The sequence below is a fragment of the Benincasa hispida genome, chromosome 10 (assembly GCF_027475165.1).
Source record: "Benincasa hispida cultivar pf3 chromosome 10, pf3_genome.v1.1, whole genome shotgun sequence".
Classification (NCBI taxonomy): Eukaryota; Viridiplantae; Streptophyta; class Magnoliopsida; order Cucurbitales; family Cucurbitaceae; genus Benincasa; species Benincasa hispida.
In genome coordinates this window covers 8,458,625-8,483,641 of record NC_143487.1, presented here as the reverse complement: position 1 = coordinate 8,483,641, position 25,017 = coordinate 8,458,625, and the positions used below count along the sequence as shown (strand labels likewise).

General features: G+C 37.2%; 1 protein-coding gene across 3 annotated transcripts; it reads right to left on the bottom strand.

Annotated features, from left to right (window-relative positions):
• Positions 1–458: 458 nt before the first annotated feature.
• On the bottom strand, positions 459–23,322 carry HUB2 (histone mono-ubiquitination 2). 3 transcript variants are annotated; one of them, XM_090305509.1, is made up of 20 exons: positions 23,019–23,194; positions 22,764–22,827; positions 14,080–14,241; positions 13,907–13,994; positions 13,552–13,782; positions 13,161–13,328; positions 12,752–12,945; positions 12,592–12,675; positions 12,372–12,491; positions 12,108–12,294; positions 11,867–12,027; positions 11,680–11,751; positions 10,104–10,180; positions 3,202–3,396; positions 2,476–2,548; positions 2,242–2,328; positions 1,989–2,126; positions 1,703–1,905; positions 806–968; positions 459–704 (listed from the first exon to the last, which is right to left on the bottom strand). In XM_090305509.1, exons 5-20 carry the CDS (start codon positions 13,751–13,753, stop codon positions 573–575), a joined length of 2,256 nt encoding a protein of 751 aa, XP_090161635.1. In that variant the 5' UTR covers positions 13,754–13,782; positions 13,907–13,994; positions 14,080–14,241; positions 22,764–22,827; positions 23,019–23,194; the 3' UTR covers positions 459–572. The 3 variants fall into 3 exon arrangements, with proteins under 3 accessions (XP_090161635.1, XP_038901107.1, XP_038901108.1); XM_039045179.2 differs by lacking the exon at positions 22,764–22,827 and having other exon boundaries at positions 23,019–23,322; XM_039045180.2 differs by lacking the exons at positions 14,080–14,241; positions 22,764–22,827; positions 23,019–23,194 and having other exon boundaries at positions 13,552–13,792; positions 13,907–13,970.
• Positions 23,323–25,017: the final 1,695 nt, after the last annotated feature.

Sequence of the window (25,017 nt, the reverse complement as noted above, 5' to 3'; positions counted from 1 at the left end):
TCGTTGATTTTCAAGATTTCGATTCCTTTCAATCTTGTATTCCCACTAGAGTAGATTTACTTTTTAGGAACAAGTCTGTATTGAAAAAAACAATTTATTTCTTGCACACGTGGATTAGACACTTTGTCAGAATGCATTGTTTAGTGTGTGATAGTTGTCAAGATAGAGTGTATTTGTTGTTTTCAATTGGTTTTGAAACTCACACCCCTTTAGAATTCCATGTGGGGATAGTTTTGACAATTGTTAATCATTATTTTCTAATTTTATGATCCATTTTTACTATTTTTAAATTTTTAAAATATTTTTGCTATTTATCAGAATGAAAACTTAAATTTTACTATTTATCTAGTGAACCTTAAAAAAAAAAATTCTAAAAAAAAAAAAAAACCATTTTTCACTTCGAGTGCACTCTTTAAAATTTTCTTTAGTACCCTAAGATCGAATCTACTAGTTTTCCATTTCTTTTGTGGGTTTTCTTTTATATTATTTTTCCATTCAAAATTAATACGTAGCCACCAGAGTGGAAAAACAAGAAAAAGCTCTCTAATCACATCCATTCAACTTGTTCAAATTCATATCTTTACGGCCCTAACATCATTTTGACCAAATGCAGTACCACAAGCAGGGCACTTGCGATTCCGGCGTTCAATTCTTTGTTGAATGCATGAACTGCAGAATAGATGATAACACTTCACAATTACAACCTGCCAAAATCATTAGTAGATATATAAGTAGATCATCATAAACTACAGGAAAAGTCATCCCCAAAAAATCCATATTCGTAATGATTTAAGTGAAATCTTACCTCCTTTGGATGATCATTACAAATACTGCACTTCAGAATAGTTTTACATGCATTAATTTCATCCTGCAATTTCTTTATAGCAGCCTCTCCAGTTTCAGAAGTCAACTTGACCACCTTACTATTCAATTCCTTTAACTCTTCCTCGAGTTTCTCCCTCGAACTTCTGTTGACAAAGATTTTTCAGTTAGGCAGATAAAAGTTTGAATCGCTGCAGCTATATAACAAAAAGATGTACTTTAATCCTATGCAGTGTATGATCTGGGTAAAAAGTTTATTGAATTGGTTAGGCAGCTAGAAGTAACATTTTTTCATCCACGAATCAACAGATCGATTCAATTCCTGTACAGGATGTCCAAATTGACGATATTATACTCTAAAAGTATTTTCCCGTTCAGACGGTCCTCCAAAGAGAGACAAATATAAAATTGCAAGTTCCCCAAATGCAGCTGCAAGTGCTTGCTCGAGGAAACACTTCTACCTCATCTAAAGCTTACATATAATGAAGACGGACTACATTAGGGAGCATCTGGGGTTAAGGGATGGAGTTGTGAACTCCATAAGTCCACAAAATTGTGAAGTCTGGAGAATTGTAAACTCATGGAACCCACAATGTAAGTAGTTAGTAAGGTATAAAATTGAACTTTTTTAATAGTGAGACTCACAAACACCTTGGACCAAACAATGAGTGAAGTTCACAACTCATTATTTAGTTATTCCCCAACTCCTTGGCCTAAACACTGTTAGTGACCAGGCTATCACGTGCACAAAAGAATCTTAGAACGAGGAAAGAGTGAAGATGACATATTACTTCTTTTAACTATTTCAATAATAGCTCATGGTGTTTTAACATAAACTAAAATTGGTGAATTAAGACCGGAAAATAGTCCTAAAACACACCTTTCGCTCTCCAATTCTACTTCAATATCAGTTATCTGCTGCTGTGTTTGCTCATACTCCTTCTCAGAAGAAGAAACTGCCGTCTTGAGCCACTTCAATTCCTTCTCAGCATCAGCTAGCTCCCACTTTGCAATTTCAAGGCTAATGGTAAGATGTCTTTCTTCTCGGGTAGATCTAATTACTTCAGTCAGACTGGCCTTCATCTGCAGAATAATAAAGGTTCTTTCCTTATACTGATAGGCAGGTCATCGTCATGTCATCCTTTGCAAGGGAAAAGAAATCTAACCTGATCTTCAGTAAGAGCAATCTTAGTTCTGAGAGATTCGAGGGAGGCATTAATTTGTTGAAGTTGTTTTCCCAAGGCCTGCTTTTCAGATTGTAAAAGGCTCTGAACTTGCTTTGACTTTACACTTTCTGAAACTAACTGCATAAATCAATGATTAACTAAAATTTATCGTCCAGCTACCAACAGCATTAATAACCATAAGAGTAGATGGTGAAGTTAATCATTCGAATATGCAAGTAAATAAAAGACGCACCTTAATATTAAGATCATCCCTCTCCGTCACCTGCTGTAATAAATGCTGATTCTGTGTCTGCATATCTTCGTACGCTTGACCAATAGTCTACAAGGTAATTTTACAAGTCAAACCATGGGGGTGGGTGGGGAAAAGATTAGGAGTATACGAATATATGGAATCGAAAGCAATCATGTGTTGGGAAGAACTGAGAACAATCAATAAGCAGAGAGCAACAAAAACAAAATGAGGCACCTCTATTTCTGATATATAAGCCTCTGCCTCCCCATCTTTAATTTTTATGGCCTCAGTAAGCTCTAAGATATCCCTGCAATTAAGAATTATAGCAGACACTTTAAAACAATAAGAAATGCCCCTAAAAGGGATCATTCAGAAAAAATGTTGGAGACCAAATCATGCCTAGTTGAGAACATAAAAGTAGCAATAGCAGCTTATCCAAATGAATAAAATTTTCCCCGATCAATTCATTCAAGTCCTAAATGCCCAAAAAAATGGGGAAAAACTGAAGCACCAACCATAATAACTTCATCATATCTAGTCCTCAACAGATCTAAAACCGAGTGAACAAGCATTAGCCTTCTAGAAATATGAATAGAAGCAGACGCACCACTAACATACCCCATTCTGACCAACATTTAGTTTTACTGTGTATAGTTCTCAGATAACTCAAGTAGTTGGGAGCTTAGTCTATTGACATTATTTAGGACACACTGACCAACATACAAATCATTACTCACAAATGCAAAATAGATATATGCTCAGGTGATCTTCATCTAATTTTACCAAAACGTTCTCGCCTCAACCACAAATATTAAAAAAAAATGTGAACAATTCCTTCTTCAATGAGAGTAGAAAAGCCATTTGCACACATGTACAATATAATAACCAGTGAGAAGTTACAATTATATGTAAATAAAAAATATAAATAAAAAAATAAGTAGATGAAGATGAAGAACAAACCTCTCTACGGAATCAAGGTTGGATCTTAACTCTGCTATTTCAATTTCAGCAGCAGAAAGCCGTTGTTGACAAGCAGCTTCAGTTTCATTCGCAGCTTTCACTCTCAATTCAAGGCTATGCTCATCCAAAGCACTTCTTAAAACGTCAGCCTGAGAGCAAGCTCGGCGTTCTGATTCTTTGATCTCCACCAAATCTCTATAATAAAATTTAAAGCACGACGTGTCTTATCCAAGATAGCTCACATAAGAGTTAGCAATATGACAACGGCACAGTGTAATGTAGTCAAACAGTTCAATCGCTACCACAATGTCCTGCAAGCTTAATATGTATAAAACAGGTACTTCAATGGAAAGAAGCCCAACCAGGTCCAGTCCATTGTTCAAGATACAGAATAAGTTGCCCAAAAATTTTAAGACCTCATAATACCCAGGCTAGAGAAGAAAAGTACTACCACACAATTGTCAACTAATATATAAAATGTCTCAAATTCTGACTGGAGACACTTGGAAACCCTACTTGATTAGAGTTTCTTGTTTTCATTTTTGGAATAATATCAATACTTCGTATTCAGTGAAATAAAAGAATAACACTCAAAAGCAGAGAAAAGATGGCCCCTTCAGAACTTGGAGGTTATTCAAAAAAGAGGTACAATTTATATACAACTAAAGAACACTTCCAAAAATGATTTGTCGTACGAGTCAAATTGGAAGTGTAATTAACAACCAGTTCAAAACATTCGGCATTCTCCCGGTGAGTGTCATTGAAAGCTCGAGTGCTACTTTCCTTCCATATGTCCAAAAAAGAGAAACATTGTTCTTTTGATATTATGACACAACTAACTTTGTTAAACGAAGTCTTTTACTGACGAGGAAGGCTCCAAGAGTTGCTGAATTTATTAAGAAATTTTCTCCAGAGAGAACTGATGTAGAGTTAATAACTCTGTTGTAATATTAATTACTAAAGCTGGAACCTTAATTTTAAGAGAGTAGTTATACTAGTAACCGGCTGCCTAGGTCATTAAACCAACTTACTGGTTCAGCCGGTCACCCTCAATATGTATAAATAGGCTTCCAGCTTCTTCATTCAATAACATATTCAGATTATTCTTTAGTTCTTGGTATATTACATCAATTGGTATCAGAGCGTTGTGATCCAAAACGTACATTCTCTTCATTGGATTATTACCTCAATGGATGCGGAAGCTTCCTCATCAGCCAAAGCCTTGGAGAACAGAATGGCCTCGGTAGAATCGGCCATTGTGGACATGAAGAATGCGATGAACGACCTTCGATTTATGCTAGCCCAAATTCTGCAGCGAGTGGACGTTCCAAAACCAGTGGAAATTCAAGGACAGCAAGCTTATGGCAATCAGAAAAACAAGAATGCCTTGGCAGATCAATGAAAATCTTCAAGAAGGAACAAATACTGATGGAAATGGCCAAAACTACAATAGAACAGAAGTTGGAACCCAAGAAAGAGTTCAAGAACCAAAGAAGAACTAATCCGGGCGGACAATTTTGGGCTGACACACATATTTCCCCATCAAGAAGGCATAATTGGCAACCAAGATTGTGGGCTCCAGATGCTATGCTCAAATCCAGGATACATGATGCAAGACTCAGACTCTTCGGATGAGGATGAAAACTGCTACTTACCAATTCAAGAAAGGAGAGAATTTCATCAAGGCAGACCACACCTTCAAGAACATCAAGATTACAGGATGAAGGTGGATCTTCCTAGCTTTGATGGCAAAATGGATGTAGAAGCTTTCTTAGATTGGATCAAGAAGGTTGAAATTTTTTTTGAATACGCCAATACCCCCAAAGATAATGATGTAACTAGAAGGCTTACTTCTTTAATTAGCTATAGTTAGTTTGTTAGTTTTGACTTTAACTATAGTTAGTTTGTTAGTTTTGAACAAACTTGTAATCTCTCTATAAATAAAGTCTCTTCCCCCATTTGGAGGAGAGATTCATTTGATTCAAAATATTAGATTTTTGGTTTTCACACCAGATAAATAGGTAAAATTGGTTGCATTCAAGTTTCAAAGAGGAGCTTCAGCTTGGTGGGATCAACTTCAAACCAACCGGAGTATCATGGAAAGCCACCAATCAAGTCTTGGCCCAAACTCCTAAGACTTTTGAAGAAAAGATTCCTCCCCCTCAACTATCAACAATTCTTGTACAATCAATACCAACTTTGTAGGCTAGGGGATCGATCTATCCTTGATTACATTGAAGAATTTTACCGATTGGGGGCTAGAAACAAACTTCCCGAGCAACAACTTATATCAAGATTCATCCTTGGCTTACGAGAAGATATTAAAGAATTTCTCAAGTTACATCCAGTGGCCTATTTGGCTGATGCCATTAGCTTAGCCACCACCATTGAGGAAAGTCAAGAGGCAAAACAACTAAAAACATACCAAAGAAGACAGAATTGGGAGCGGCAACCTCCTTTCCTTTCATAGAAAGGAGCCATCTAAAACAACTGATCAAGCCTCTTCCTTGATTCAACAAGTAAAGAAAGATGACTATATCCAAGCAATGAAAGTCTAAGCCTGCTGAAACCACCTCAAACAGGAAAAACACGAATCCTTACAACCGGCCAACTCTAGGAAAGTGTTTCCATTGTGGACAACAAGGACATCTCTCGAATGAGTGTACTCAATGAAGGACGTTAGCCATCCAAGAAGAAGATGATTTTGTAGGGGATGATTGTACGGATGACAACAACAATGAACCTACTTATATTGAACCCGACGATGGAGATCAATTATCTTGTGAATGATCACATACAGAAGTGATGCCCTCCAGCCCCACTCATTTTCAGTGCCAATGATCACGTATGGAAGTGATGAGATCCAGGCTGTTTTCATCCCTCCTTTGGCTGCAATCCTTCGAATTTCACTGGAGAAAGCTACAATCAATAGGATTTTCTTAATCCTCCCTTCAAGAAAAATTCCCACTGCGACCATCGTAGCAACATGTATAAGAGTCGCCTTTCTATCTGAGTTCCCTTCGCTTCTCTTGCTGTTGTTCCTCACAAAGCAATTTGGCACTGTGTTGTGTGTCAGTTTCAGGGTGGGGAGCGAAGAGAAACCAGAAGAATGATTCATTTGGATCAACGAGTCAACCCCAAAACGTTTATTTTTTCCTAATAACCAAATACTTTTGTCTGTAAATACTGCATAGGGGAGGTGAAGTAGAGGAGAGGCAACCCTCGCCCCTCAAGGTCTAAAGTGCTCGGTTTCGGTGGGTGTTCCATTGGGTGTTGGTCGAGATAGGTTGGGTAGGGCCCCAAAGGTAGTTGCCCCATCTCTCTTCCACCCTTTCCCATGATATAGAGTTCCGCACAATTCCCTTCGTCTTCAACGTGTTCTCACACCTAAGTCTGAAAGCCACCCCCAACGTCATTCTTTATTTCGCACTCATTGCACCATCAATGGTCGAGTGTGCCAAGTAATTGTTGACAGTGGGAGCAGTGAAAAAAGTGTGTCAAAAAAGTTGATTGCTACCCTTAATCTAAAGGCTGAAGCTCACCCGAATCCTTATAAGGTCAGCTGGATCAAAAAAAGGGGAGAAGCAACAGTTCAAGAAATTTGCACAGTCCCTATTTCAATAGGCAACATTTACCAAGACCATATCACTTGTGAAATCTTAGAAATGGATACCTGTCAAGGCAGACTGTGGCAATATGACAACAAGACTCTCCACAATGGTCGTGACAATACCTACAGATTTACGTGGATGGGCAAGAAAGTGGTCTCATCCTTCTAAGAAAGTATGAAAACAACAAGAAGGTATCTTCTAATCCTAAAAAACAACTCTTTTTCCTAACCAATGGTAAAGATTTCATACAAAGAAATGATACCAACTCAATAGCTTTCATAGTTAAGTGAGATACTTTTGATACTCCCAACCTTTCCACTCTAGATCCTCGAATTTCCCAACTTTTAAAAGACTTTCCTACTCTGATAGAAGAACCTAAATGCCTCCCTCCCCTTCGCAATATACAACATCACATAGATCTTATTTCTGAAAGTTCATTGCCAAATCGACCCCACTACAGAATGAGCCCCAAAGAGTATGCAACCTTACATGAACAAATCCAAACTCTTTTAGATAAAGGCCATATACAACCAAGCCTTAGTTCGTGTGCCGTCCCTACCCTCCTAGCACCAAAAAAGGACGAGTCTTGGAGACTTTGTGTGGACAGCCGGGCCATTAATAAAATCACAATTAAATATAGATACCTTATACCCCTTTTGTCCGACCTATTGGATCAACTAGGAGGAGCCACGCTCTTTTCCAAAATAGATCTTAGGAGCGGATACCACCAAATACGAATACGGCCAGGTGATGAGTGGAAAACAGCTTTTAAGACCAATAAGGGCCTTTTCAAATGGTTAGTTATGCCATTCGGTCTCTCTAGTGCACCAAACACGTTTATGAGACTTATAAATCAAATCTTGTTACCTTTCTTGAATAAGTTTGTCGTTGTTTACTTTAATGACATCCTAATTTATAGTCCTAATTATGAGGCACATTTAGAAAACCTACATAATTTTACACTGTTTTAAAGGAACATGTCTCATATATCAACTTAAAAAAGTGCTCTTTTCTTTAAACTGAATTGTACTTTTTAGGCTTCTTAATAAGTTCACAAGGTATTAAAGTAGATCCTAGAAAAATACAAGATATCATTGATTGGCCACAACCTAAATCAATCAAAGAAATCCAAAGCTTTCTAGTTTTAGCATCATTTTACCGAAAATTTATCAGAAATTTCAGTACAATTGCAGCCCCATTAACTGCTTGTTTAAAAGCTAAACCCCCTTTACTTGGACTAATGATCAAACAAAATGCTTTTCTAAATTAAAAGAAGTTCTTAGTTCAACACCAGTTTTGGGCATCAAGAACTCACAAATTTGCAATGAAGGAAAAGATTATTTGTGTTCCCCAATGCTCTTTGCCAAGGATGCCTCCAGAAGAAACTGGTAATTCTGATACATTCTCCCAATTATATTCAGCTTTTCAAGGAAGAGAGAGCAGAAAATATTTTATCTTCTTGGAAGTTTTCCTCTAAATATGCATTGTCATGTGTTCAGGAATGACAGGTTTGAGAAAATTGGCAAGATGGAGAGACTTCCAAGGAATGGTATTGTTGCTATCCACACTCCAAATTCTTTCGTCTTCAGATGGAGATTTTGGCAAGAAATCAAGAAAATAAGAGAATTTATATCCTCAAGATTTCTTCTGAAAATAGATTCCATGGAAGGGAAGCTTTGTGCCAATAATCTATGATCTCGCTCTATCTTCAACAATTGCACGAAAAGGCTTGGCTAAATTCAGTTAGATGGTGGTCCACTATATGGTAAAATTCCCTAACCAGAAATCTTTCCAAAACTGCTTTTGCCCCGTTTAAAGAATTGTAAGTGATCAAATAGTTGAATAAGTACTGCTGTTTAATGATGAAGGGTCAGGCTTTACAGCAAAAGGATAAGAGAATATCAAATTTACAACCAATAAACTTTGTGCCAAAGGGAGTCTCTTGAAAGCCATTTGAATAATAGATTCGTGTTTCTGTCGGTGATGTCCAACGCCCAGACCAACTCTGACAAAGAGACGATATTCCAATTGAGTCCCACAGATTTTTTTTGCTCTTGAGGACATTTTGAAAAGAGATGTGATATGTAGGGATGCTCGAGAGAAATACTGAATAAGAGTCAATTTCCAACCGGTCAAAAGAAAACTATTTCTCCCCTTGAACTTTTTAGGAGAAACAGAGCTTTCAATGAAAAACATGAAAATTACCAAAGGCAATACAAAAAGCCAGACAAACTAAGGAACCAAACCCTGTAACTGTACAAAATAATAACAACAATAATAATAATAATTAAAAAATAAACTCCAATCCCAATGAATAAGACCGAGTGAAGAGTTAAAGAACTGTCTGATAATCCTAACCAAAGCCCAAAGGAAACGTTAATCCTAGTAAATAATTTCACAATTTTGATGATTTTGGTTCACATTTTGGCTGGACAGAATTTGCAAAGCCTTTGCATTTATTTCTCATTTTGGTAGTGAATGCCCGCGAGAGGATTTAGAGAAATTACTTAGAGCATGCAATGAGTGGAGAGTGAAAACAGAACTTCTTTATGGGAGAAAAATAGCACTACTTGATAACCATAAACCACCACTCAACCCAAAAAGTTTATGCTGGAAGGTTATCGTATATTTAACTAGTTATTTATATTCTCACACCCCCTGCTTATGGGCTGAAATTAGCACAAATCCCACAAGTCCAAGTGACTATCAATATTAATTGGGAAAGAAACGGATTAGAGCATATCAATCGTAGAACTTTCAGCTCTAATATCATGTAATATCAGTTATCACCACTCAACTAGAAGCTTAAGCCATTAAGCCAACAAGCTCTTGTATTCATATTCTTATCAACTCCTCTTCTACAAGACTTGAGCTGAGCATGCAACGGGGGAATGAAAACAAAACTTTTTCACTGGAAAAGTCCACTTCAACAAAAGTAGGGAACAATTCAAACGTTGGAACATAAATCACATGTAAATCACCTCCCTCTTAATTTACTATGACCCCTTACTGGTAAGAGTAAGAGTAACTAATGAACTCCAATCACCTTGTACATCTCCCCTATACATTCTGGCCTACTTAATAATTAAACCTCAATTACCAATCAGATACTTGGATCCAGTTCGTAAAATGATATTGTATAATTATTCAGACGGTGGTACATGTCAAGCAGGAAATTGTCTACCAATCATTTACTTTGCCTATTTTTTCTTTTTTGCAGCACCCATCTTTGACTGTCAACAAAACTTGATAATGATTTGAGAATGATGGTAAAATAAAAAAATTTCGCACCTTTCATCATAAGTTTCCTGCCCGTACATGTCTAGAAATAATTCCAGCTCAAGTTTGTCCTCTAGCAACTTCTCAACCTGCAGTATTAATACTATCAATATTAGTTAGTCTTTGTGGATGGAAATCCTCATTAGTTACGGAATAAAGTCAGCATGAAATCCATGTACCTACACTAGTAATACAAATAAGTGAACCTATACACTAGTAGTACGAAAATGTGATCATACAATTCTTCTGTATTATTCTTTTGAATAAGAAACAGTGCTTCTCTAATCGAAGTTAAAAAAAGAAATGAAGTCCTATATTCTATTTATCCTCAAAGATTAAAACAAATATAAATAAGCATACTAATTGCTTCCTGCCTTAAAATGGGATATCTTCAAAGTTGCACAGAGATTCCCAGGCTTTGGCTCTAATTAAAGTTCAACAACCTAGGGACTTCTGCAGTATTCAGTACTTGGGAAGTGAGAGGACTGTTTATTCGTTTCTGGGTGAGAAACCAAACTTCATACCAAATATATATATATATTAATTAATTAATTAATTTCACCTTGAGCAGTAGTGATGCAGGACATCTTTTATCTTTCTTGGGGAAATCTTGTTTTTTCTCTAGAACCTTGGATATACTTTTGGTTGTAATCTTGTTTTACCCTTCGGGAATTTTTACTTGAGTTAGGAAGCTTTTAGCCTTTTACAGCTGGTTATTCTCTGTTTTGAGGCTGTTAGTCCTTAGTTGCTGTTTTCCGGCCCATGTGTATAAATAGGAGGCTGCAGCTCTTTTGTAACACTTTTATCATCTTAATGGAAATTCTCCTCGCTTGTAGACATCAAGTAGCTGACCTCATGGAATGTTCGACTCCTAAACAGCCCTTCCCTTCCAGATTTTAAACTGATCAAAAACTTGAATGAACCCTTCCAGATTTTGGGACAAGGACTATCAGGACTATAATAACCATCTCTTGCTACAGTAAATACTATTTCAAAACCCCCAATTAGCTACTGTCAATGCTATTTCAAAATCTCCATTTGCACTACAGTTTTTACTATTTTACATTCATCATTTCTTTATTATTTGCTATAGTGTTTACTATTTCCTTCTCAAACTAAAATAGTTTACGTCTCAAACATATACTATTATAACCCAAACTAAAATAATCCCCAAATATAAACTAATATAACCTAGGACTATAATAACTAACTCCTTGCTCCAAACGCCCCATTAGTGTTCCAATCCTTACACATTCAAGTGTTCCGCAATTTTTGCAGTCGGGACAAAAATCCAGAAAAATTGTATAGAAGGAAAAAATTGATAAATAAATGGAGGTGATGATGAAATTGATGACACAATAACAAAGGAAATAAAATCTGGTTCAACTAAAACATGCATATGATGAATAAGGTCCATATCAATTAGAATAACAGAATTAATTTCTTTTGTATCATATAGCAGGAGGAGAGAATACCCATGCTGACCAAGACTCGCAAAGGAATATAATAATATTCAAGTGATACTAGCCTAAAATATACTAAAATAGTTGAATAACAAGATAGAATTGGTCAGCCCAAAGAACTTTACCAACGACTTGAGGGATTTTATCTCCATCGTTTGTTGAGCACATATGTCTGTCAAACTCTTTTTCTCTTTTGTCTGAATCACCAACCAATAATGGTTACTTCAAATGGATAAGCATGCTTTCATAAGACATAGAAGAATGAAATGTCCAAACTACGAAGATATGATGGATAAAAGGATAAGATCCAACCTTCACAGTTAACAAAGTCTCAAGTGCCTGGACTTTCTCACGTATAGACACTGCTTCATGAGCTGTCTCTTTCCAACGTTTTAGCTGAGATTCCATCATCCCCATTTCTTTAGACAAAGCTGAAGCCATTACATGAAATTCTCCTTTGATATCCTCTCTTGCTATGAATGGAAACACCTTTACAGATCAATAACATATTTAAATGGCAAAGGAAGAAAGAGATTACATCTTATGAACTTACCAGAATCTTGAACTGCCTCTTCCATTTCAATTTCTAAGTCATTTTTTTCCACCAATATTTTTTGTAGCTGATGCTCTAGCTCCTCAATCCGAGAATAGTTATTGTCAACGGAGCTCCTTGCAACATCTACAGACTCCAATTTGGCATTCAAGTCTTTCTCCCTTCTCATGACATGAGACCTGTCAGTCTGAAATCTAAATTTTAAAAGGACCTCGTATCATGGTGAATATCGACTAACATGGAAGTTGAGACAAATTATTTAACCTGCAAAGTTTCGGTCAGTGATTTATAACGCTCCACTTCAGCAGTCAAATGTTGGAGTTGGTCACTCAGTAAAATGTATAAACGCGATGAATGTACATACTTTTCATCCTTCAAATCATTCTTCAAGAATAGCAAAAATATTCAAAAATCACCAAGGAAAAGAAAGTAAATATGGAAGAGTAATCCTAAAAATAGATATTAACTGAAAAAGATTATAAACCTCAAGATCTTGCAGTTGATTTGACAAGGTTACATTATCTTCCCAGGCATCTTGAAGCTCAGACAAACGATCAGCAGCCAGTATCTATATTATCATTCATGACATTAAGTGCCTGCGTGGAAGAAAAAGAGAAAGAGAGAAACCAATCATATAACTATACCTTAGTTTCCTCAATGGAATCCTTTAATTCCCGAAATCCTATAGTTCTCTCTGCAGGTTTTTCAGGTGATAAATTTCCATTCACCACGCCCAAGTTGGGAGCATGCATTGCAATGGTAACATCTTTTTGCATCATAAGACTAACAAGTTTTCTTCTACATTCTTCAAGTTCAGCCATACTCTCATCTAGCTCCTCTATAACCAACAAAGCAAACATAGACAACAGATGAAAACTTAATTACGCCCAACAAACAATGGATTAAGAGTTTTTATCTCTTCTTCAGATTCAAATAAGAGATGTATTAAATCTAATAATAGTCCTCGAGCTCTGCAACATCAAACGAAAGAAATATTCCAACAATAACATTGCATGAAAGCCTAAAATATGGGGAAAGAAATGCCTCAAAGACCTGAAAGGCGTTTAATCTCTGTTTGATCCATCAAATGACTGTGAACATAAGTTTGAATCTCATCAGCATATTCTTTATGCTTCAAGTGGAGAAATTCAATCATCTCTCGTAGATTGGAAGCCTCCTCTTTCATCATCTCATCCATCTTTGACAATTGAATGATAGCATCTAAAAAGCCCGTGATCATATAACAATGCACTGTCACATGTCTGCTTCTACAATTGTCATTCAAGTAAAAATGAATTTCCTACATCTAAGCATCAGATAATAACCTACTGAATTAAAAAAATATATGCCAAATCTCCAGAGGGTGGGTGTGGGGCACAAGTCCATTATTGGCAACTGCTCATCACTGCAATCTCACTATACTAAATAAATAAATCATTCTGACCTTCTGATGATTGTTCCACATTCCAAGCAGAAACTATGTTTGCAGTTTTTTCCCTTTCAGTATCGAGAATATCCTCCAAGAATTTAAACAACTCCATGGTGGATGCATGACGCGAAGTGAGAGCTTCTTTTACATAGTTGACAATTTGTCCATCGCGTCTGACTTCAATAGAATCCCTCAGTAGCAATCTACAAAGAAACATATCCTCCGCAGGACATGAAGGAATTGAACCTAGAAAGTACTTCGATCAATGTAAAGGAAAACGAAATTCAATTCTACTTTCACAAGAAACTGAGAGAGTAAAGATAACATTTCAATAGCCAAGTGTTTGTGTGTACTTGCAACCCAAAAGTACCTTGAGAATGGCCAGCTTGTCCTAAATTTTGTAAGACCTCTCTGCCTCCTCCAGCTTGTAGTCCAAGAAAAACTAAATCATCAATCAACTAATAGAGAGAGAAAGATTAGAGGCAATTAAAAAACAGGAAGTTTATATGAAAATTCAGAAGGAAAAGGATATCTAAGGATCACCTGATTCCAGAGTTGGTTGATGACAATCAATGAGTCATCATAAGAACTCTGCTTTTCCTTCAATTGATAAATTTTGGTTTCAAGATCTTGCAACCCGTGCTTTTGAGAGTCAGTCTCCTGGACAAGTTTTTGATTCTGGAAATGAAGGACGGTTGCATCAACCTGGAATGATGGTCAAAGATCTTTAAAGAGCTAAGTAAATCATTGTGTGTGCAAAATGGTTTTCTAGCTCACAATAATCAAACATCTTAAAGTTTGTTAAATGGCCATTTTTCTTTTTCATTTTTCAAATTGTTCTGATAAAATGACAATCATTCGGATTTTCTTTTATTAGTTTTTCATTTCCTCAATACCCTTGTTTGAAATCAAAACCAAATTTTCATATTTCAGAGATTAAAAATAGGTTTTTGAAAACTGATTTTTGTTTTTTTAATTTTTAAAATGCAAATGACTTTGGAAGTATTAGAAAACAAAGAAAATGATTAGTAAATAAGCTTGTCTTTCAGAAGTAGAATATTACAAACAAAGATGTTACCAAATATAACATGTTAAGGCAGCCCATTGAGCACATTTATAGTTAGTTTGTTGTGTTGTGTAAAAGCCCATTATATGCAGACCCAGTTTAATTCCCTTCTAGAAGCCTTTCTAATCCCGTTACCTGAGGTTTTAATTCAGTGTGTGTATGTTCAAGGCAAGAGTTTTTCATCTCAAGCTTTTCCTGCCTATCTGTAGGCGTGAGAGATCAACTGTGTTTCTATTTAAAATCCTATGTGGTGATGATTTGATGTTTCTTCGGGTTGCTAATCTCAAGCTTTTCCTATATAGCTGAACCCTATTCATCAATTATATATAATAAAAGCTAGGGTTTTTTTTCTTGCAAATCAATATGGTTCTCTCTATGCTCTATTATGTCAATTTATATAATTAAGTTGGTATCAAAGCAAAACGGCAAAGGGTTTCCCTTCTCCTTCGTGTTCCGCTTACTCATTTAAACCCTAATTTCTTTTTCTCTCATCTTCTCGATGAGTACTCAGAACTCAATCGTCAACGATGGGAACGGCCAGATCGGAGATTTCTTCCTCGATCTCTCAAATATTCAGCTCGGGTAACAAAATCTCTACTGTCAAACTCAGTGATGATAACTTTTTCTTGCGGAAATTTCAGGTTATCACTGCTTAGAAGGCTACGACCTTGAGAAGTATCTTGAGCCAAAATCGAAAACACCACCAAAGTCCATAACCATTCCTCCTAAGATGAATTCGACTTAGACTGCTACTTCTTCATCCGCTGGAACTCAAGTCCCAAATCCTGAACTGTGGAAACGTCAAGATCGTCTCATCTCATCCTAGTTTCTTGGCTCTATGAGTGAGGATAGCTTATTAAATCAAATGTTGAACTTTAATTCGACCAAGGAAATTTGGGCAACTCTAATATATTTACTCAGCCAGACTCGGGCAATGCAATTCAAAAATAAGTTACAAAACATCAAAAAGAAAGTCGTGCCTCTGAAGGAGTATTTTCTGAAAATTCAACAATATGTTGATGCATTAGCTTCAGTCGGTAAGCTTGTATCTCGAGATGATCATATTCTTTATATTCTTGCTGGTTTGGGTGCTGAACACGAATCCATGATAGCTAGATTTGATTCTCTGTCTACTCAAGATATTACTTCCCTGCTACTTACTCAAGAAACTAGGATTGAGAGTAAAATTAGTACAGAAGGTGCTCTGCCCTCGGCTTATCTTGTCTCACAAACAGAAGGTGATAATCCTTCCAGGGAGAACACTTCTTATCAATCCAATCAGAATAATCAAAGAGGTCGTGGAGGAAGGTCCAATCGGGGGGATCAATTGAACAATAATGGTTGGCACAACAGGAATAAGCCTCAATGTCAAATTTGCACAAAGTTTGGCCATGCTGTGGATCGATGCTTTCTTCCATATTTGCCCCCTCGCACCACTAAACCAGGTTCTTCTAGTAATCATCTTCCTCCTATTTCTACTAATTAAAAATAGTTTTCCACAGATGTCTGCTATGATTGCCTCTCCTGATTTGAATGTGGATAGCAACTGGTATCCAGACTCAAGAGCCACAAATCATCTCACAAGTAACTTCAACAACCTATCTACTGGATCTGAGTATGGAGGAGGAAGTCAGATCTATGCAGCAAATGGTTCAGGTTCAGGTTTATCTATACTTCATTATGGTTCTTTTTTTGTCTTCTCTTTCACCTTCTCGGTCTCTCATCTTAAATAATCTTCTTCATGTTCCTTCCATTACGAACAATCTACTTAGTGTGTCTCAATTTTCTAAAGATGTTTATTTTGAATCTCACCCTAATGCTTGTTATGTGAAGGATCGAACCACTGGACATCTACTTCTCCAAGGGCAGCTCCAGGGTCTCTATTGTTTCAATATCACTCCATCTCATCACAAGTCCACAGTGTCTGAAAACAATTCCATACGTCCTCAAGTGTTGAGTACGGTCTCCACTCTATCATCCATTTTCATCGGTTAATTCTGTTGATGTTTGGCATAGGCATTTAGGCCATCCGCATTTGTCCATTGTTCGTTCTGTTCTTAAGCGTTTTAAATGTCCCACAGTGAATATAAATAAAATCCATTTCTGTGATGCTTGTGCTTGGGAAAGAATCATGCTCTTCCCTTCCCAAATTCTACAACTAAATATACTAAACCTCCATAACTCATTGTTTGTGATTTATGGGGACCGGCTCACAGTTTCTCTCGGAATGGATATATATATTACATTAGCTTTATGGATGTTTTTAGTAGATATACATGGATCTATTTTCTTCAATCCAAGTCCAAAGCATTTTATGTGGAAAAATTGTTAGGCCAATCTATCCTTCGTATTCAAACTGATAGGGGTGGAGTGTTTAAGCCTTCATACCTTTCCTTACACAACTAGCATAAACCATCGTATTACATGTCCTTATACATCCTAGCAAAATGACATTATTGAAAGAAAACATAGGCATATCATGGATACTAGTCTCACTCTTATTTCTCAGGCTTCTCTTCCTTTGTCTTTTTGGGATGAAGTATTTGCCACCGCTGTTTATCTAATCAACAGACTACCAATATCGGTACTCAATCATGTCAGCCCTTTGGAGAAGCTCTTCGGTCTCAAATCTATTTTTTTTTTTTTTTTTTTTTTTTAAAAAAAAATAATAATAATAATAATAAAAGCTTCCATTGAGAAAGAATGAAAGAATACAAGGGCATACAGAAAACAAGCCCACAAAAAAAAGAACCCTCTACAAGAAGGTTTTCCAGTTAAGAGAGATGTCACCAATAGAATAATTACAAAAAAACTTCGAAACCGAAGCCCAAAACGAGACATTAAACTTCACTAAGGACCAAACTTCACTAGGGTCCTCTAATTCTCTAAACACTCTCGAGTTCCTCTCGCCCCAAATATCCCACAACAACACACACCCCAACAGACCAAAAAAAAGGTCTCTCTCTAAAAGGAAGATGGAGGAGGAACTCTCTGATCATCGTACGAATGTCCCTCTGACATGCAATCTACATATCAAACTCCTGCAAGAAGCAAATCCAAACAGACCTCGCAAACTGGCAACCCTAAAGCAGGTGATCCAGGTCTTCCTCCGCCTTCCAACAGAGAATACAACAGAAACTGAAAGGGCCCATCAACGTGGGCAACTTCCTAGCAATCCTATCCAAAGTGTTCACATGGCCTAACAAAACTTGTCAGGTAAAGAACTTGATTTTCTTTGATATCTTTATCCTCCAAACCACATCGAAGACAAACTCACTACGAAGAGAGGGGCCCAGAAGCAAACTGAAGAAAGACCTACAAGAGAAGTCCTCTGAAGGATTGTTCCTTCAAACATGAACATCCCTTCTCCCCTCCCTAAAAACACACTCTTCCAGCAAGGAAAGAAGAGAAGCAACTTTCGTTGTCTCCCTATTGGTTAAATGACGACGAAAACCAAAAAAAAAAAGGACACAGAGCTTCCTGACCAAACAACAAAATCAAATATCAAACGATTTTTAAGGGAAGAAAAAGATATAGATTAGGAAAAACAGGGCAAAGAGGGCTATCCCCCACCCAAATATCTTCCTAGAAAAGCGTATCTTTACCATCCCCCACAAAGCACCTGACCCAAGGAGAAAAAGAGGGAAGCTCAAGCGAGATGTCTTTCCACGGATTTCAGTATGTGCCTTTAACCCCCTTCGCCGCCCACTCAAAGGGGAAGGAGCCATGTTTACTCACAATGATCCTATGCCATAAGGATTCGGGCTCAAAGGACAAAACGCCGAAGCCACTTAACCAACAAGGTTTTGTTACGCAACATTAGGTTACCAATCTCCAACCTACCCTAATTCACAGGGTGTCTAACAACCTCCCAACTGACCAGATGAGAACCCCTCCTTTCATCCACCCATTCCCAAAGAAAATCTCTCATTAACTTCTCGAGGTTTTTGCAACGGCATTGGGAGCCCTGAATAAGGAGAAGTAATAAAAAGGAATGCCATTAAGCACAGATTTTATCAAAATTAACCTACCAACCTTAGAGGAAAAAAACTTTTCTTCCAAGAGGCCAACCATTTGCGAATCTTCTCAGAAACAGGATCCCAAAAGACACGGCCCTCGAGTTACCCCCTAAAGGAAGACCGAGATACTGGTAGGAAGGGATCCCACCTCACAACCAACCACTCTAGCCTAACTACCAAGCTTAGCCTGATCACATTGACCCCCAAGATTTGGCACTTACTCTTGTTGATTTTAAGCCCGGACATCACCTCAAAAAACCCCACCATATGCATGAGGGTGAAGAAAGAGTCTTCTCCACAAGAACAAAACAACGTAGTATCATCAGCAAACTGAAGGTGAGACAAGGCAATCTCATTAGAACCAACTTTGAACGGCTCAATAATATTTCCTTCCATTCCCCTATAAATCAGACGACTTAGAACATCCACCACAATTAAGAACAGAGACAAAGGGTCCCATTGTCTTAAGCCTCTAGTAGCCTGAATCGAACCTTTTGGGGTTCCATTCATGAGAATAGAGTAGTTCACGTTCTTAACGCATCCCCAAATCCACATTCTCCACTTATACCCAAAACGTTTCTTCCCCAGCACCTTATCCAAGAAGTCTCAACCATAAGCTTCTCGAAGTCAAGTTTGAGGATAATGCCTTCCTTCTTTTTATCTCTGTAGTCTTCAATGGCTTCATGGCTATAAGGGCTTGGTCGAGGATCTACCTCCCAGCAACAAAAGCTCCTTGCGTCTCAACTATAGTTGAAGGGAGCACTTTCTTGAGGCGATTAGCAAGAACCTTAGCCAAAATCTAATAGATACCCGTTATTATGAGACTAATAGGTCTGAACTCCTTAACCCTTCGGGCATTCCTTTTTTTGGGAATAAGGCACACAAAAGTTTCCACCATCGAATGGTTCAAAATGCCTATCTCAAAGAACTCTCTAAAGACACTAACTGACTCGCCCTCGAGTAAATCCCAATAATATTGGAAAAAGCCATCGAGAAGACGACAACTATCCTTCACTAAGAACATTTGGGTGTAAGTGTTTTTCCTATTTACGACCATATCAATCTCATAAACTATCTTTCGTTCTATTCCATGCACTTTCATTGGTTATAGCAATTCTCATAAGGCTATAAATGTCTCTCACCTGATGGTCGTCTTTATATATCTCGTCATGTTATATTTGATGAAATGTCTTTTCCTTTTGCCTCTTTTCTACATCTGTGATACAAAATTATCCTACCACTATTTCTATGTCTCCTATTTCTACTAACATTAATTCTAATACACAGAACCATAATGAGGTGAGGCAAATCTCTGTTCCAATTACTGGTAACTCTGACCATCCAAGCCCTACGAATGTGTATCCTTTAGAGACAGGTTATGTTAAAGATCATGGCGATGATGATGTCTTATCTCCAGCTGAAGCTCCTATAGTAGCTTCTGCATCTCTGGCACCTCTGCACCTTCAGCACCTCCTGTTTCTACTCATCCCATGATAACTCGAGGTAAGAATGGTATCTTTAAGCCTAAAGTTTACTTAATTGATTACACTCAACAAGAACCTTGTGATGTTAAAGAGGCTTTAAAACACCCTCACGGGAATAAAGTCATTGAGGCGGAATATAAAGCTACAATGCAGAATAATACATGGGTTTTGATTCCCAAACCACTTGATAAGAAAGTTGTAGGGTGTAAATGGGTTTTTAAAATAAAAAGAAACTTTGATGGCTCCATTGCTCGATACAAGGCTTGGTTAGTAGTCAAAGGCTTCCATCAAACACCTAATATCGATTATACTAAAACTTTTAGTCTTGTTGTGAAACCTGTTACTATTCTTATTCTTCTTACTCTTGCCATAATGAAAGGTATGACTATTCGTCGACTTGATATTTTTATTTATTTATTTATTATTTTGTAAAAGAAACATTCCATTGATAAATGAAATCAAGGAATAACCCCATTCGTCAGCTTGATATTAATAATGTATTTCTTCATGGTTCTCTGCATGAGTTTGTTTATATGGAGCAACCTCCTGGTTTTCGAGCTTCTAGTTCTACACCTCTTGTATGTTATCTTAAGAAAGCTCTATATGGGCTAAAATAGGCCTTGCGGGCTTGGTATTAAAGACTGAGCTCTTGTTTACATCATCTTGGGTTCAAGATTTCACAAGCAGACACTTCTCTACTAATGTGTGTCTTCTGTTGCTTTTTGTTATGTTTTAATATATGTTGATGATATCATTGTTATGGGCAGTTCTCCTTCTGATATAAATCGTTCTTTAAATGCTTTTTTCGCTCTAAAAGACCTCGGGCGTCTTAGTTTCTTTTCAGGCATTGAAGTGTCATATCCTATAGCTGGTGGTCTCTCTCTCTCTTTTTTTTTTTTTTTTTTTTAATAAGAACAACTTTCATTGAGAAAAAATGAAAGAATACACAGGCATACAAAAAATCAGCCCACAAAAAAGGGAAATCCCACTACAAGAAGGGACTCCAACTAAAAAAGATCATGTCAATCGAATAATTACAAAAAACCTTCGAAATCGAAGTCCAGTAATACACATGAAAGCGAACAAGAGACCAACTCTCCCTAGCATCCCTCTCAAGCCCCTTAAACACCCTACTATTCCTCTCACCCCAAGCTGATGTCTCTTTCTTTCTCAGTCCAAATATATATTGGACTTGTTAAGTCATACAAAAATGGCAGAGGCTAAACCAATAGCCACCCCTATGGTTAGTGGCCCTATTTTGTCTATTCATCAAGGTGAATCCCTTTCTAATCCTTATTTGTATAGAAGTGTGATTGGTGCACTTCAATAGTAGCCCGGAGTTTTCTTATAGTGTGAATAAAGCTTGCCAATTCATGCATTCACCTACTCACTCGCAATGGCAGTTAGTTAAACGGATATTTTGTTATTTGAAAGGAACTTTATCTCATGGTATACTTCTTCAAGCTCCAAGTGAGCCAAACCTGTACGGGTTTGCTGATGCAAATTGGGCTTCTGATCCAGATGTAGAAAGTCTACTTCTGGTTTTTTGTGTCTTCTTTGGACGTAATTTGGTTGCTTAGGGCTCCAAAAAGCAATCTATTATATCTCGTTCCAGCACTGAAGCAGAGTATCAATGCCTTGCTCTTGTGGCTAATGAAATGGTATGGATTCATTCCCTTTTAAATGAACTTTGTATTGATTTAACTCATCCTCCTATTTTGTGGTGTGAAAATCTCAATGCAGTCCATTTAAGTGTGAATAGGATTCTTCATTCAAAGACGAAACACGTTGAACTTGATATATATTACGTTCATGACCTTGTGTTTAAGAAGAAGATCGTGGTGTGACATCTGCCAGCTATGGAGCAAATAGTTGATGTACTCGCCAAACCTCTATCAGCTACCAGCTTTCAGAATCTAATGTTGTTGTTGCTACTGAGATCGGTTTGCAGAGGATGTTAGGGCAGTCCATTGAGCCCATTTATAGTTAGTTTGTTGTGTTGTGTAAAAGCCCATTTTATGAGGGCCCGATTTTATTCCCATCTAGACGCTTTTCTAATTATGTTACCTAAGGTTTAATTCAGTGTGTGTGTTTACGGCAAGAGTTTTTCATCCCAAGCTTTTCCTATATATAGCTACACTTTGTTCGTCAATTATATATAATAAAAGCTAGGGTTTTCTCTTGCAAATCAATACGCTTCTCTCTCTGCTCTATTATGTCGATTTATATAATTAAATTAACATTCTAGATAAATGCCACGATCGTTTGAACTTCGAAGGCACGCAAGTTTGCAACACGCACTTTAAACTATTGGGCTAGCATGCATCCTATCTGATAAATAAATGTTCAACAGTCACTTCAATTTCTGACTCCATGGTAAAGAACTAAACAACATAACAAATTTGATACAATCCTCAAAGTGTACAAGGGATTGTAAAAAAGAGAAAATAAGGAACATGGGGAGCCTGATGATGAACTGCAGGCTCGGAAGATGAAAGGACCTAGCTTTACATTTAAGAATTCATAAATACAATAAATCAGGGCACCTAACCACGATGAATGAAAGTGCATAAAATGAAGAAAAGCGTATAAATAGCTTCATACTGTGATTGGAAAAAGAAAAAAAAAAGAAAAAAAAAAAAAAAAAGAGAGAGAGACCTTCTAGTGGGGGAAATTATCCAAAATCCATAAATTGTTTGGTTTTCAGCTCAATGCTCATTCTCTGAAACAACCTTCTTCCAATTGTAAAACACATAGCAAAATGAAACACGCTAATGGCGAAATTTTAGGTAAAATGGAGACGCAGAAATCCAATAGCTGTGCGTAAGTACTGAAAAACTGTTTAAACGAACAATTTGTCCAAAGAAAGGAGAAGAAGTATTAATTGAATACAAGGAGGGAGTTAAGAGTTACGCTGTTGTTGTTATGTGGTTGTGAAGTGGTGGAGTTGCGAGCCATAACGGGGGTAAGTGAGCTCAAATGAGGCCTCTTCTTATCAGGCTCATCGGGGTCAGCGCTTTCCATTTACGACTGCGAGAATCGGAACAGCAATTCGAGGCATAAAATTAATGCTTCTGCGAACCCTAGCGACGTACCGGAGTTCTGGGTAGCAACCGGGGCAGCGGCAGTTCCCAAAAGGACCCGGAGCGACAGTTTTCTTGCGACGTCGTTTCACACGCTTCGTATCAGGCCGACACGTCGCTTTGGTGGTCTTCTTCTTTTTTTTCTTTTTTTTTAACCGATATTTTTTTTTGGGGGTTAAATTTTAAACAAAACTCATTTAATTAGGTCCATTTTTGTAATCATTTCATTTTTTGTTCTTTGTTTTCTAAAATTAAGTCTATTTCTTTTCCTATTTTTTATCATGATTTGTATCTTTCTTAACTAGAATGGTTGGGTTCTTAACCAAATTTCAAAAACAAAAACAAGTTGTTAAAACCTACTTTTCTAAGTTTTCAAATTTTAGCTTGATTTTTTAAACCATTAGTAAAAGTAGACAACAAAGGAAAAAATTTGAAGGTTTAAGTAGGGACATTCAAAAAATCCGATAATCCGACCAACTCGGACTACACAACCCAAACTGTAAGGGTTGGGTTAAAAAGTATTAAAAAATTAAATTCTGAGTCGGGTCTCGGGTTACTCCCGTTTAGGGTCGGGGACCCGAATAAGAAAGACAAACTCTTGTCCGTCATGGTTGCACTCGCAGCGTAGTGACATGATCCCCCTCATCTCATGCCTCATGCCTAAACGCCTCACAGTCGCGCCTCTGGCATCACGTAGACTCACAATCGCCTAACGTTTATGGCCCCACGCCTCGATCCCTCACGCCTCACGCCTCCGACCTCATGGTCCCTCACACCTCTACTATCTCGGTCCCTCACGGTCGCCCTTCATGCCTCTGCCTCAAAAGTCAGATATGTTGTCCTTCACGCCTCTGCCTCAGATTTGTCATCCTTCACGCCTCTGCCTCCGATTCAACGTCCTTCATGCCATATCTTCGTCATCTGTTTCAGTCTCTTGCCAGATCTCTCAGTCCTTCATGCCAGATCTTCACCGTCTATTTCTTTTGGTATGGAGTTTTTGCTTTCTTTTTTATTAATGATGTTGAATCGAAAATTTGCAATATTGTTTGTGTGTGTGTTAATCACTATTAAGTCAATATTATGATGAATTATGAGTGGTTAATCCCTAAATTATTCATTACTTAATTTTTGCCTTACCATTATGTAACTAATTGAATTAATTTTTGTTTAACCTCGCAGTGTCACGAGAATAGTTAGATTCTCCAAAGTCATCACGATGGACAAAGAATCAGACATAGCCGAATCATCATTTTCTAACTTCATCGTGAGTAAAATAACTTAATTTTTATTGTGTACATATACTATTTGTGTGTGATTGATCTTTATACATGGGTTGTTCTTGGTTATTAATAAGTTAGTGTTTGTTTTTTTCAATTGTATAGGTAGGTGTAATTAGTTGTTTACTAATTTCATTTATTTTATAGATGGACAACAGTAGTGGTAATGCAAGTGGAACCAGTAATAATGAAATGTCGTCGCCTCCTCCTCCTCTCCCTCCTAATGTTAGCCAAACTCCTAAAAATATACCACTCCTACCTCCCAATTTCAATCGAAAGAGACCTAATAAACCAACTTTGTTTGTGTGGAATCATTTCATAAAAATGGAAGCGAGTACTAATGATGGAGTTAGGTGCAAGTGTAACTATTGTGGTAAAGATTACGCATGTGACAGTAATACTTATAGAACTAGTACTTTATGGAAGCACTTAAGAAATCAATTAAAAAGTGTAAGAGTGTATCAACATAAAACGGAAGCAACAAGGATCAATAAGCATTTAAATTCACTAATTTTGGCAGGAACTAAAGCATGCTCATCTAATAAAAGAGGG